This window comes from Pinus tabuliformis, chromosome 8 (genome assembly GCF_031772625.1).
Source record: "Pinus tabuliformis cultivar Carrire ecotype Pingquan chromosome 8, CPIR1, whole genome shotgun sequence".
NCBI lineage: Eukaryota > Viridiplantae > Streptophyta > Pinopsida > Pinales > Pinaceae > Pinus > Pinus tabuliformis.
Window position 1 is genome coordinate 1108296351 of NC_142294.1, and position 15678 is coordinate 1108312028.

Sequence of the window (15678 nt, forward strand, 5' to 3'; positions counted from 1 at the left end):
AAGATTGGGCTTCTCGAAAAGTTTTGTTGATCCTAATCTCTATATCAAGGTTATGAAGGATGAGCCAATAATCATTCTTCTATATATGGATGATCTTCTCATGATAGGTGTGGAAGGTCGTATTCAAGAGTGCAAGAAGCAACTGGCAGCAAAATTCGGTATGAAGGATCTAAGGTTGATGCACTATTATCTGGGGTTGGAAGTGTGGTAAGGACCTGATGAAATATATTTCGGTCAAGGAAAATATGTGATTGAGATGTTGAAAAGGTTTGACATGATGGATTGCAAACCTATGACAACCCCTATGGTCACAAACTTGAAGAGGCTAAGAAGTTCTGATTCAAGCCCTGTGGATCCGACAAGGTATAGACAATTGGTTGGCTCTCTAATGTATTTGGTAAATACTCGACTAGACATTTGTTTTGCAGTGAATATTCTCAGTCAGTTCCAGGTAGAGCCCAAGCATGACCATTGGATAGCAGCCAAGCATATACTGAGATATCTGCAAGGAACAATCCACTACTACCTGAAGTATGATAGAAAGAATGATGTCCACTTGATTGGATATACAGATTCTGACTAGGGAGGCAGTGAGATGGATGGGAGAAGCACTACTAGAGGATGTTTTAGTTTGGGATCCTCTATGATATCCTGGATGAGTAGAAAGCAAGAATCAATTGCTTTGAGTAGTGTTGAGGTTGAATACATTGCATCCTGTGAAGTAAGCAGAGAAGTTGTCTGGTTGAGGAAGTTGTTGTCCAACCTGTTTGAAGGACCGATGGACCCTACAGTGATACATTGTGACAACACCAACTGTATAAGGTTGTTTGAAGACCCAGTGTTCCATGGAAAGACAAAGCACATAAATAACAAGTATCATTACATATGAAAGTTGGTGCAAGATGGAGTGTTGCAACTACAGTATATCTCCACCAATGAGCAAGTAATTGACATTTTGACAAAATCTCTTCCTAATAAAAAGCTTGTATATTTGAGAGACAAGCTTGGATTGATTGATATATCCTCATTAGTTGAGAGGGAGAGATAGACACAACATTCTTCTCTTCACTTTGTGAAGAAAGAATTGAGGATTGGGTAAGCATCTGGTTTCCGATACTCTTTGAGGATGAGGTAGGGCATCTAAGAGGTAAGAGTAGTCAAAGAGGAAATTCCTTGAGGATGTGTTATTCCAAGATAGGAATTGTCCTAAAAGGACATACCCTGTGAACACCCGGGTGGGGTATGTGCCTTGAGAGACAATGATGATGGTGTCTATTAGTCATTCGTCTCGCCAGCATTGTGCTATGATCTTGTGGAGAGATAGAGCGATTAGTCAAGGACTTGCTATGTGACAATGTTGGTTGGTATGATATAAAGATACGCTGAAATGATAGCTTATGAGATGGCTTACCAATTTGACTCGTCTTATGAGATCTTTTCAGTTTGAGAATGTCCACATACCATTTATGAATAGCTCCCTAGTTAGGAGGGAGTGTTGAAATGTGTAACTAGGCTCAGTCTTCATAAATATGAAATGTACTCTTGATTCTTGTATGTTGTCAAAAGAAAGAAAATTTATTATTATTATTTTTCGTAGCATGGGTTTCATGCTCAAGGTATTTTTATTTAGAGGTCAAGCACCCATTGAGTGCTTCTAGGGTTTGTCTTAATGTCAAGAAGTCATAGAGTCATTGTCATATGAATAAGACCCCATTGGGCACAATGTAACATGTAAAAAGAATATTTTTTGTATTTAAAAGTGTCATAATAAACTCCAAGACCGAGTTGGTCTGGCAGTTAAGAATTCGGTCGCATTAGGGCATGTCGTCCTCCTTGGAAGCCTATATAAAGGAGGGAACTCAACCTCCTATGGACACTCACTCACTTCTTATCGTCTAAGCAAAGGAGAAGCAGAAGAAGGCTAGCAAAGAAGGAAGAAGGACAAAGGACGAAGGTTTGGGTTATTTCTCTCTCTCTCTCTCTCACATGTGCGAAGAAGGAAGGATAGGGTTTTGATACTACAAGGTCGAAGTTGAGGAAATTGTAGAATAAAGGTTAAAGAAAGGACTATTAGGTCACTTACAACCCTTCGAAGGAGAAGCAACCCAAGCGAAGGTCAAAGGATGCTTTGGAAGGCCTAGAATTGCTCACACGTGTGGAAGCAGAAGCTGTTGCAGGGACCGAAAATTTCAGACCTACAGTAGAGGCAGATATTTTGTAGCTGGTAGACAAAGTTGTGTAGTTGGAAGAGATTTAACTGGGTTTGACTTGGATAAAAGAAGCACATCATCAAGAAAGCCTGGCTTGGTCTTAGAAGGGTATTAGTCTTTGTCAAGAGGTCTTGGAATTCGTCATTTGAAGAATCTATAAGAAGAGGATATTTGTGGGTTTTCCTCTCAAGTGGAGAGGTTTTGGCCCTAGCTTGCAGCCTATATCTCGTGTTCTTGTGTATTGTTGATCTTCTTGTTTTGGTAGTTGTTTGATGATAAGAACAACATTATAATAAAAGAAGTAGCTAATAAGTAAGAAAAAGTAAAAATACATCACAAGCAATTATCAAGTTTAAAAGAAATCATCCTTATTGCAGCCCTATAGATTTCTCAACACATTGTCATGTTGCAAGCCTCTACCCAAAGAAACATGAGCAAATCCTGATCATGGATCATTGCTTTGGCAGCTCCGACGGTGGCCCCGTTCTTCCTCTTTGCAACCCCACTCTGTTGTGGGTTGTAAGGCATAGTCAGCTTCTTATTAAATCCTACCTCCTTGCAGAAATTCTTGAAGTCAGTAGAGATATATTTGCCCCCATTACCTGACCTCAAAACTCTGACCTTCCTCCCTGTTTGGCTCTCCATGATAGCGTTAAACTAACGAAACCCATGAAAATCCTCATCCTTGGTCTTCATGAAGTAGATCCACATCCTCCTCAAGAAATCATCAATGAATGTCACGTAATAGTTGTACCCACTCAAGGATGCCATAGACATAGAACCACACACATCTGAATGTACCAAAGCCAACATGCCCTTGCAACTACTATCACTGTTAAGGAAAGGTCATCTTGGCATACTTGCCAAGTGCACACACCCTACTACTCTACACTGAACTTTGGACGACTAGCGACGATCTCCCTCAATATAGGTAAGCCTTTGTGTTGCAAGTGACCCATCCTCCTATGCCATAACTCGCACAAATGATCATTGTCCTGAACCAGAGCACATATAGGCTAACTCTTCAACATGTACAAGTTCCCCTTTGCTCCCAATCACTCATCCTTTGCTCGAACTAGCAACTCTCAGCCAAACAAGTACATGCACATCTTGGAAGTAAACCTCATACCCCTTGTCCTCCATGGTTGAGACTACTAGAACGTTCTTGGTCAACACATCCAAAGGCTCTCCTGACTCTAGCTAAAACTAAATAGTCCCAACTCCCTCTACAACACACCTAAAATTGTTCCCAAGCTCCACATGTAGCTTTGAATCACCCTCTAAAATACTAGTGAACAACTCTTGTGATCATAAGCCTCACTTGAGAGCAACGATAGAGATCAGATGTAACTCACTAAAGTAAATTAATTTACCTTTCATTAGAAAACCTTCGCCCAATAGCCAACATCAATTAATAAATTAATCAATGTGTTTTTCCTAAGTTAGACTTATGAAAGAGATCACAAATGTTGATTTGGGGTAGCATCGGATGTGCTCTAGCCATGAAAATTGGTGGAGAGGCTAAAGCACATGAGATCTCCAAGACCCAAAAATGGTTTGGACAGATTCTAACTGGTTTGGGAGATATTAAAATAATTAATATTTTTAATGGAGTTCCTAAGTCTAATCTTAGGAAAAATAAAATATTAATGGGTATTAATATAAAATTGGGTTAGAAGGTTTCAAAAGTCATGGATCAAGCCAAATCTAATCTTAGCCATTGATTAGAGATTTAATCTCGGCCATTGAAGGACCAACAAGAAAAGTATAAGAAAAGGCTTGAGGGTCAGTTAGAGAACACACTGAGGGAGACTAGTCAGTTTGATTTCTGGAGCGGGGTTAGATGAGAATTTCGAACTAGTGGTCTAGGAAGCAGCAGGAGGCAGCGGGTACAGAACAGAGAGTCGGGATCAGCACCAAAAGACCAGCACAGAGGTTGGAGAGGCAAACGCAAAGGCAGCAGACTGCGCAGTCACTGGAAGGCCTGCGTGGGTGACGCAGATAGGCCTAGTGCTGACGCAAAGAGGCAGGCGCTGACGCAGTAGGTTTGGGAACTGCGTAGAGGCCAGTAAGCCTGACGCTGAGGTTGGAGAAGTGCTGGAGAATTTGTTCTCTGTTGGGTAAGCCAGTTTGGCACCCAGTTGTACTGAAGAATTGCTGAATAATAAAATCCTCCTATGCTTACACCGGTTTTCCCAAGTTGGGTTTTTCCGGGGACATTTGTCCAAAATATCTGTGTTGATGTGTTGATTCTTGTGCATGTGTTTGTTTCTATATTATGGTGTGATATTTGCAGCAAAATTTATTTTAATGTTTACTGAAGGGTTTTTTGTAAATAACTTATTGGCAAATAAGTAGGTAAAATAAATCAGTTGTTGCAATGATAAAATTTTCAGATGGTATCAGAACAAGTAATCAAAGACAGGAAGGGAAAATCAATTATGGGTCGAGACCATGATGCAAAGGCATCTACATCAGGAGACTCGAACATATTTTCAGAAAATTACACAAGAGACAGTGACTTCGATTTCTCTATGTTGGCTTCCAGGCTGGAAGAAGAAGTGGCTTGTGTGATTAGCTCTGCATCATTAGAAGTATGTATATAGACAGTGGAGCCTCTTGGCATATGACGGGAATCAGGGAATGTTTCTCAGATTATCGGGAGGAGAGGATGAACTTTCAGATCACCATGGGTAACAAGGGAAAGTGTACTCCAGTAGGGAGGGGTACCATAGTTTTTCAAACAAAAACGGGAGAGCGGTTCCATGCTACCAATGCGCTGCATGTACCAGGATTAGGGATGAATTTACTTTCTGTGTCGCAACTTCAAGGCAAAGGCTATGACATTTTCTTCATCAAGGAGAAAGTATACGTCAAACACCCAAGCTAAAAAAAGAAAGTGCAAATCGGGATCAAAAGTAACAAGTTGTACAGACTACAACTGGAATCACCAATAGCACTAATAGGCAGTCATGGAGACAAGGATTGAACGAACTATGGCACAGAAGAATAGGACATATGCACCATAGGGCTCTGAGAATTCTCAGAAACACTGTAACAGGAGTTTCGGATCTTAGTACGGAACAAGATGATGTATGCTGAGGATGTGCTTTGGGAAAGTATGCTAAAGAAACATTTCCCAGAAGTAAGAACAGAGCTAAGAGTGTACTAGGATTGATACACTAAGATATCTGCAGACCTATGTCCACTAAAGCTCTTAGCGATGCCGAGTACTTCCTTACCTTCATTGATGACCACTCAAGGAAAACTTGGATTTATTTTCTAAAAACCAAAGATGAGGTTTTTTGTCAATTCAAAGAGTTCAAGGCTGTGGTGGAGAATCTGACTGGGAAGAAAATAAATGTTTTGTGCTCAGATAATGGTGGAGAATATGTCAATAAGGACACTGATTTTTGCGCTAAGGAGGGCATTAGAAGAGAGTGGACGAGTCCTTACAATCCGGAGAAAAATGGAGTAGCAGAAAGGAAGAATAGGACTATTGTAGAAGCAGCTAGGGCCATGATGTATGATCAGGATATGCCAAAATCTGGGCAGAGAAGCACGCAACGCAATAGTCTATGTTCAGAACAGGACCCCTCATCGAGCATTGGGCAAGATTACTCCAGAGAAAGTTTTCACGGGAAAAACGCCTGAAGTTAGTCATTTCAAGATATTTGGGAGCTTAGCATATTGCCATGTACCCGAGGAAAAGAGGAAGAAGTTGGATCAAACTGCAGAGAAACGATATCTAGTGGGATATAGGGAAAATGCTAAGGCATACAGAATCTATCTTCCAGGGAACAGGAAAGTAGTAGTTCGACGAGAAGTGAAGTTCATGGAGGACAGGACTTTCAGAAAATCTCGAGGAATGTCTTCTCAGGAGCAGTCAAAAGAGGAGTCGTTGGTCAAACCTCTTCAACCAACGGAAGTAAAGAATTCTTCGTTGGATCAGGAAGAATCTCAGGATGAGGAGGAGATAACAAAAGCACCTGTTGGCAGAGGAAGAACAAGCAGGGAACTTCCTCAGATTCTGCGAGATGCAAAGGACTTCATCAGTGCGCCAAGGAACAATAAGAGGGAGCAAAAACAGCCAAATAGATATCAAGCATTAGTAGCTCAAGATGGGGAGCCTGCCATTTTTCAGGAGGCAGCTCAACATCAGGTTTGGTTGGATGCAATGGTAGAGGAGTACAACTCCATAATGGTGAACGATGTCTGGGAGGTAGTACCAAGGCCTCAAGACAGATCAGTGGTAGGCTCGAGATGGATCTACAAGATTAAATACGCTGCAGACGACAGTGTTGAGAAATACAAAGCTAGGTTTGTGGCTAAGGGGTATGCTCAGAAGGAAGGAATTGACTACGAAGAGACCTTTGCCTCAGTAGCCAAGTATACATCTATTAGAATTGTGATATCTCTTGCAGCACAGATGGGGTGGGAGATTCATCAAATGGATGTCAAAACAGCATTTCTAAACGGGGTGATAGAAGAAGATGTATACATTGAACAACCAGAGGGCTTTGAGGCACATGAAAAGAAGTCTCATGTATGAATATTGAAGAAAGCCTTGTATGGGCTGAAACAGGCACCTAGGGCATGGTATGGTCAAATCGATAGCTACTTGCAGAAGACGGGATTTGTCAAGAGTGACGCAGATCCACATCTCTACTATTTGGTTGTAGAGAATGAGCCTCTAATCTTAGTATTGTATGTGGACGATCTCTTTCTGACAAGATCATCCAGGCTCATTGGGGACTGCAAGAAGAATCTAGCCACAGAATTCGATATGAAGGATTTGGGACGAATGCACTATTTCCTAGGGTTGGAAATTTGGCAACAAAAGGGAGAGATCTTCCTTGGGCAAGGGAGATATGCTACAGAAATCCTGAAGAGATTCAGGATGGAGGATTGTAGACCCATGGCTACTCCAATGATCACCAACTGAAAGAAGATTGATGCATCAGAAGACAAGGATGTTGATCCCACCTTGTACAGACAGCTCATAGGGTCCTTGATGTATCTGGTCAATACCAGGCCTGACATTTGTTACACTGTCAACACCCTCGATCAGTTCATGGTAGAACCAAAGAGGGCTCATTGGGCAGCAGCCAAACATGTTCTCAGATATATACAGGGAACAGTCGATTATGGACTCTTGTACACCAGGAGTAAAGATATCAGATTTAGTGGATTTACTGATGTAGATTGGGCGGGAAGTTCGGTGGATCGGAAAAGTACCTCAGGGTACTGTTTCAACATTGGATCAGGAATGACCTCCTAGTGCAGTAGGAAACAGAAATCTGTGGCTCTGAGCTCAGCAGAGGCAGAATATATGGCTGCACGCACAGCTTCATGCAAGACCATATGGCTTAGAAAACTACTTGTGAACCTATTCATAAGAAAGATGGAGGCGACCAGGATCATGTGTAATAATCAGAGTTGCATCAAGCTCTCTGAGAATCCAGTGTTTCACGATCGGTCAAAGCACTTTGATATCCAGTGTCACTTTGTCAGAGGCTGTGTCCAACGAGGAGTTGTACAGTTGAGCTACACTCCTACAGGAGAACGGGTGGCAGACATCCTTACCAAGGCCCTTGGAAGAACCAAGTTTGATTATTTCAGGGAGAAGATGGGGATGATAAAGAATCCATTTCACTAGCAGAAATGGGTATGATGTTGCAGTGTAGTAGCAGTCAGCAGTGGCACGATGCAACATCATGAGAAGGAGTTTGTAGTGCAGATGCAGTGTTGGGAAGAAGGACCAGTAGCAGCATGGGTGAAGAGGGAGTTGCAATGCAGATGCAGTGTTGGGAAGATGGACCAACAACAGCACGAATGCAAAGAGAGTTGCAGTACAGATGTCGTGGTGTCAGTGATAGAGCCATGGGCAGCAGTATAGGATGCAGCAGTGCAGAGGATGTTGGGCAGGGAGGCTTAGCATCAGCATAGGTACCGATGTTGTATGATCAGAGTAATGCTCAGTGTGGAGTATTACTAGAGCACAGTCCTCGCTAAGAGGAAGTGTTGATTTGGGGTAGCATCAAATGTGCTCTAGCCATGAAAATTGGTAGAGACGCTAAAGCACATGTGATATCCAAGACCCAGAAATGGTTTGGACAGATTATAACAGTTTGGGAGATATTAAAACAATTAATATTTTTAATGGAGTTCCTAAGTCTAAACTTGGGAAAAATAAAATATTAATGGATATTAATATATTCCAAAAGTCATGGATCAAACCAAATCTAATCTTAGTCGTTGATTAGAGATTTAATTTCGGCCGTTGAAGGACCAATAGGAAAAGTATAAGAAGAGACTTGAGGGTCAGTTAGAGAACACACTAAGGGAGGCCAGTCAGTTCGATTTTTTGAGCGGGGTTAGCAGAGAAATTCGAACTAGTGGTCTAGGGAGCAGCAGAAGGCAGCGGGTACAGAACAGAGAGTCGGGATCAGCACCAAAAGACCAGTGCAGAGGTTGGAGAGGCAGACGCAGAGGCAGCAGACTGCGCAGTCACTGGAAGGCCTGCGTGGGTGACGCAGAGAGGCCTAGTGCTGACGCAAAGAGGCAGAGGCTGACGCAGTAGGTCTGGGAACTGCGTCGAGGCCAGTAAACCTGACGCTGAGGCTGGAGATGTGCTGGAGAATTTGTTCTCTGTTGGGTAAACCAGTTTGGCACCCAATTGTACTGAAGAATTGTTGAATAATAAAATCCTCCTATGTTGCACCGGTTTTCCCGAGTTGGGTTTTTCCGGGGACATTTGTCCAAAATATCTATGTTCATGTGTTGATTCTTGTGCATGTGTTTGTTTCTGTATTATGGTGTGATATCTTTAGCAGAATTTATTTTAATGTTTACTAAAGGGTTTTTCGTAAATAACTTATTAGCAAATAAGTAGGTAAAATAAATCAATTGTTGCAGTGATAGAATTTTCACAACAAAGTCACTTACTCAACATTAGCAAGTATCTAAAGAGGCCTTTGGACATCTTCTGCATGTTTGACACCTAGTGTATGCAAAAGCACCTCTCCAAGCTATCATCATCAACACCAATAACTCTCCCTTCGCTTTTTTCGAGTAACCAAAAGGTTCTTAGATTCAAATCCCACTGCCTCCAATCACCCCCTCAGCAATACACCATTAAATTGATCACATCTTTCTTTTCAATGCTTCTAGAGGATAGAGGTACCAAGTGATCAACATATTTGTGAGACTCAAAGGACCCATTCGATGTTCGCCAATGAGACCATTGCAAAGTCAATTCACTTGATTTCAATAGACATATAGCTTCCTCCAAACCAAAGCTCAACAACAAGGGGTTCCATCCAAGCACTGGAACATACCACAGCCCAACTCCTCTAATCAGCCATCTATCAGAAGTTTCCTTTCGTCAATCTTAGATGTTCGAGGATTCACAGGTATTGAGATTACAAATTTTGCAAGATAGATTCTACCCCCCTCCTCCTCCTCTTCTACAAGAGCCAATAGCAACACCAAGACATTCCATACTCTATCATTCTAGATTTTGGTTCAGTTTGATGTTCATCGCCTCCCCACCCCCATAATTTTCCATGTTGTGACACAATTGCACATGATTCAATGTGTAACGAACTCCCATTCAAGATGTAATAGATATCCTTACTTGGTTGTCTGATCCATTATGCAAATTGATGACCAAAGTGTTGTAAATAGTTACATGCTAGACCTTCTTTTCTCCTCCAACAATTAAACCTAGATATCAAGAAGCCTCCTCCCTTAGAGTTCTCTAGACTCTATCCAAGACCCTCGACTCATAAAAGGGATATTAATAGAGATAAGGAAGATATGCAAAGCCCACTCGAGAGATTGTAGTTAGCTTATAAATGCAGATTCACTCTAACCCCCTTTGGGTTTATTCCCATTAACTACACATGGAAATGGACTATCGTGTTCAAAGGGAGCATCAATTCAAAATACCATTTGATTTTCAGATGCCCTATGTATAAAGAGAGCTGTGGTCATCATGACTGCCCCCTCAAAGACTCTCATGGCTCCATGAGGCTTTTGGCACAGTACGAGGATCTAAGGCGTATTGCCCTGCCCCTTAGTAAGATGATTCTCCTCTGGGAGAAAACTCTCAAAGACATCATCGTGCAATGCACACTAATTACCTCTTACTTCCAACCTCTAGAACCACACTGCACCTAATTGCCACCCACTTCCACCCTCTAGATGGCTATGGACACAAGAGGCTCTGTGCAAAAAATTCCAATACTCGTTCAATCAGGCTGTGCAAACTCCAAAACACACAACCAGTGGATGGCAGGAATCTCGTCACCCACTACGTGTCAGCCTTGGATGTTAGGAGAGTCAACAGTTGAGAAAGGATGGATAATGAGGATAATGAGATTCTCTCCTACATCTTCGTATCATGGGGCAAATTCGCTGAAACAACAGTCAACTGTCACAAAAGAGTCAAGACTGATCTTGGAGTTGATATTCTTAATCCCAACGAAAAAGTGCAGCGTGACATGAATTCTTCTAATTAAAAATCTATAGCATGCTGCAGGACATTTACATAAACTACAGCCAGCTGTGGGGTTTGAAAAATGAATGTCTAGCAGTGCCCAGCTATTAAATGAAGGAAAAAACAATGACTCTCCATAGCGTATGAAAACAAATGAATTGATCTTGCAAGATGTAAACGTTGAGGCAAATTGCAGTGAGACATGGTGCTGTGCAGGGCATCAGGACAGTTTGCTTTAACCGGTTTCCCTATTATGATATTTCGAGAACCTACTGATCCTGTGGACTACGTAAGTCGTGAGGAATGCTTTCATCATATTCAACGGAAAAGAATATGGATGCCAATAATAAAACTTCAAGTCAAACTAAACAAATATTGCGCCAAACAAGGTAAGATGAAGTAACATAGCATGTGAGATTGCCCGAAAACACAACTTGGGCATATATTAATAAAAAATACTGGTAAGAATACAGACCAAACCAGCGTCGGTCGGGCTGAATACGAGTAGAAGGGAGGTCCTTCGACTGGTACTCATGTTTCAGAATACGGCCTTTTTCGTTACGCTTGGGACGGCAGTTGTACATGTGAAGCCGCCTAACAGTGGAAGAACTTCGCAGGTTCGAGTCCCCATCTCTTCTGTTGTCATCCAAACTGTGCTTAGGTTTGCCCTTGCCCTTGGTGGCGCCCGGCCCCGATTTCTTCTTCTCTTTCACCATTGCTATTGCTCAAGAAAGAGAATTCTTTGGGGTCGGAACGAACCCTGCGTAGCTTCTTCTCCTCTAAAATCCAAAACCTCGGTTATTCAGGTACACTCCAAAATAGATTTGCAGCTCCTATTCCTATGAATTGAATTTACGAGGACGCTGGAAAATACATGACAGCACTGTATATCTGTGAAAGAAACACCCAGTTAGGTCGAGTTGAAATACATTAAAAACAGTGTGAACTCGCTAAGGAATTTGTGACTGTACAATAGGTCATGACGCCGCACGTTATAAAATTCTAATTCTAGTATTAAATTTGTAAATTTAAGAGGTACGAAATAAAGCTTTAAGGTGTTTTACCTTTTTCAAGGGTTTTCATCGATTCAAATATTTGTTCGGAGTAAATATGTTTTTGTAATTAGATATTTATATAAATATTAGATTTATTTTAATTTTGGATTTTTCCCGTTGAGTTGAATTTTTTAAGTTGTATTTTTTTTTTTTTTATAAAATTTGAACATAGACTTGTATCGTGAGAGATTTAATCTTTCAACGTTTGATAGATTCGAGGTAAAAATGGATCTAGGTCACTTTATGGAAAATTTGTTGAACATCTAATTATTATGTTCATTTTAAATATGTCTAAGATTAATATGTGTAAAAATTGTTGAACATCTAATTATTATGTTCATTTTAAATATGTCAAGATTAATATAGCCATTTTAATTTTAAATTTGTTTAATTACCTCAATTTGTTAAGATGATAAAAATCGTTAATAACTTGAATGATGAAAATTGATAAATACAAATTTTGAATGCAAAGTGACAATGTAACATTGTCGAATGATGAAAATTGATAAATAAAAATTTTGAATGCAAAGTGACAATGTAACATTGTTGAACGATAGAAAATGTGAGTAATAAGAATGTAGTCAGTTACAAATAGTTTTCATTGTGGTCAATCTCAAGCTATTTTCTTCTATTGTTCTTATTGTCACACCTATTAGTTTTGCCATATTTTCTTATGGGTCATATAAAAAGGGCGGTTGAAATCATAGACCACTCAAATCTTTAATTCGAACTATTGTAGTAAACGTCATACATTGTCTCTCTTGTTCTCCAATATTAATAGTAATTTTCTCCAAAGTCAATCATTGTGACTTATGGAGCATTAAACGCTAAATCAGTTTCAATGGTAGTTGTTTTCTATTACCTCATTTAAATGCAAAGTGATGAACACAATTGAATGGTGGAAAATGGGAATAATAAAAAAGTAGTCAGTTACAAATAGTTTACAGTTTCAATAAGAAAACATTTCAGGTAAGTGAACATTTTATTTAAGATGAAAACTCAAGTATTTTATTTATGGTTGAATTATTGTAATATAGAAATCAATGCACACCATCAATAAATAAATAAAAAATGTACGTACATTGAAATCAATGCACACTATTAATCTAATTATTTTGAAATTAATGCACATCATATATCGAGCTACATTCAAATAGAATTAGAAATTAACGTCTACACCAAAATCAATGCATCTAATGCAAGCAATCAAATAGGATTAGAAATCAATATATACATTGAAATCAATGCATCTAGTGCAAGCAAACAATTAGGATTAGAAAGCAACATCACCAATGAAATCAATGCATCTAGTGCAAGCAATCAAATAATATCATAAATTAATGCATTCAATGTAATCAATCAAATAGGATTAGAAATCAACATCTACACTAAATCAATGCATCTATTTTAGTGAATAACATTGTATCTACCCCTCGGTCTCCCCCCCTGCCCCATCTCTCTCTTTGTCTCTCTCTTCCCCACCATCTATATCTATGATCCAAGTTGATATTGGTGGCCACCCACCTATTCCACTTGGACCCCTAGCATTATTTTCTATCAGTTTCCTATTTTTTAGCACAGTTTTCTATTTTGATAGTTTTCTATTTTTGGCAGTTTTTGGGACTTGAACTTCCAATCTTTTTGAGGCCCTAAACGATGTTTTTGGGGGAAATAGGTATAAAAAAATTGTAGTAAAAAGTTATGGTCATAGGGTAGACCTTTCTGACGGGCTATCGTGAATTCCAAACAGAAATCATATGCCAAAGTTATGACCCTGGGAAGTTGACGTTCCAACTAACCCCATCACGGCCCATACCTTTTGGTGTTTCATCTCTTGTGGTTAGGTTTTTGGATGTTTAGGGTTTCTCCATCTTTGTTCATGATAAAAAGGCCTTCGAGCCTCATTGTAACATAGTATAGAAAGCATGTATCCATCACATATCTTCTTAGAGATAAACTACCATCGCCCCTGCTAGTTTGATTAATTTATGTATGTAAACAATTTTTAATAGTTGTTATTTATTAATTGAAGTTATGTTTCACTATATCTCTGTGTTTATTGTTTAAACATGTATTTCATTTCATTCATTCATAAATTTGGATCATTAGTAACAGAGCAGTGATGAGCACCAGTATTGCAGCAAGGATGTTGCAACTCCTGGGGCTACCGACTTTATTTCATCAACCCGAGGTTTGTACAAACTTGGAGGTGACAATGTTGTATACAAAAATAGATGTAATTGCAACTCCTGGGGCTATCGACTTTATTTCATCAACCCGAGGTTTGTACAAACTTGGAGGTGACAATGTTGTATACAAAAATAGATGTAATTGGTCTACTCTTTGTCACTATTGGGTTGGGGTGATAGACCACTATGGTTTCTCAAACCAGCCTTCTATTGACTTAGAAGAAGTCTGATTACCAACTTGAGAGGGGAAATTTACTCTAATTGGGAGAAAAGAAATGTTGCATGTTGCAAGAATGTAAGATTGAAAAAATGCTTGCAAAATAACATGAAATTCTCTATCTACTTGCCAACAAACCTTGCTTGCAAAATAACCCTACTTTAACACATGTGAGATTTTAACTAATCTAAGCATGAAATCTGATCTAGAGTACTAACTGTTGTGTGCATGAATATATATAAAATGGCTCTTTTTCTTTTTTTCTTTTTGCTTGAAAAATGTAAATGTTAATCTTTCTTTGTTCTTTGGCAGGGGAGACAAGTGTGGAGGAAGAGGAGTACAATCATTCTGATGGCTTGGAGGTCATGTAGGGGCCTAATACTGGCTTTAGTGATGACTTTTCTCAATTCGGGCTAAAAACAGGCTGCTACAGGTTTTTCTACAGGATGTACTAGTTCACCTACAGGATCCTCTGTTTTACTACAGGAACAGGCCGAAAGCCTAGGGAGTGGTCTAGAAGGTGGGATGGAGCTTGGAAAAGGTGAATAAGGAGGGAATAAGGTGTGGGAGTGGTAGGCGCTTACTCAAAACTCAAACCAAAGCTTTAAGATGGTTGGATTTGCTCAACGGAAATGGCAAGTTTTCCTCATAAAACAAGAATTTGAATTGAGACCTTAGTGACTTTTCACAATCATGGGTGGATATGGCTTGGATGAGGCTGATGAGATGAGGTCTCCCTGCAATGTAGAAACTCCTGCAACAATGCACATCATTGATGGAATTTATACATGAATTCATCTAAAACAGGAAGGGTTTACTCAAACAGGAGAAAACGGAGTTGTCACCATTTATTTGCTAAGTTCATGCATGGAAGTGCTTGAAACCAATATGAAATCAGTACAAAGCCTAAGAGATCATAAATTTCAATTGCAACTTATCATATGAAACTGAAAGATAATGACCTAATTAGCAGGAAACCCTAGATTACGCAAAAAGCAAGGATTCTGTCTTTTTGGGTTGTATGGGAAGTGTTCCTCAAGCCATGATCCCTGAAAGGGAGGAATGAGGTGAAAACCACTTACTATCAGCCTTTTTGGAATATCTTCTTGTCACTGTGATGCTATTGTTAGAACTATCCACAAATGGAAGCAAACTAATTAGCCCTACCACTATTTGCAAAATAACAACACTAAAATCAGTTTAGCAACTAATTATGAGTATAACCCAAGCATACATATACAACAAGAGGAACCTTTGCTACTACGGTTGGGCCCTAACCCAAGAGCTTCAGCCCTCTAAGTCAACTCAGTGCTAGATCAAGGGAATGCTGCTCATTTTCATTAAAATATCATAAATACATAATAGTGCTTGGTTATAATGCTTCAACTCGAAAATGTTGCTTAGCTATCTTGCACAAAAAATATGAATCCTAATGAGGCTTTAGGCCTCTTGATTTATACAACTGAAGTTACCAACAACTTCCTTAAATTTAGGGAGGCTTGGC

The 15678-nt window shown here is 39.7% G+C and overlaps 1 protein-coding gene across 1 annotated transcript in view; it reads right to left on the reverse strand.

Annotated features, from left to right (window-relative positions):
* Positions 1-11710, reverse strand: part of LOC149239228 (nuclear/nucleolar GTPase 2-like) — a 307088-nt gene extending 295378 nt beyond the window's left edge. The window contains exon 1 of the mRNA XM_089369804.1: positions 11189-11710. Within this exon, the coding sequence (XP_089225930.1) occupies positions 11189-11429 (241 nt within the window). The 5' untranslated portion in view covers positions 11430-11710. The remainder of the gene's footprint in view (positions 1-11188) is intronic.
* Positions 11711-15678: the final 3968 nt, after the last annotated feature.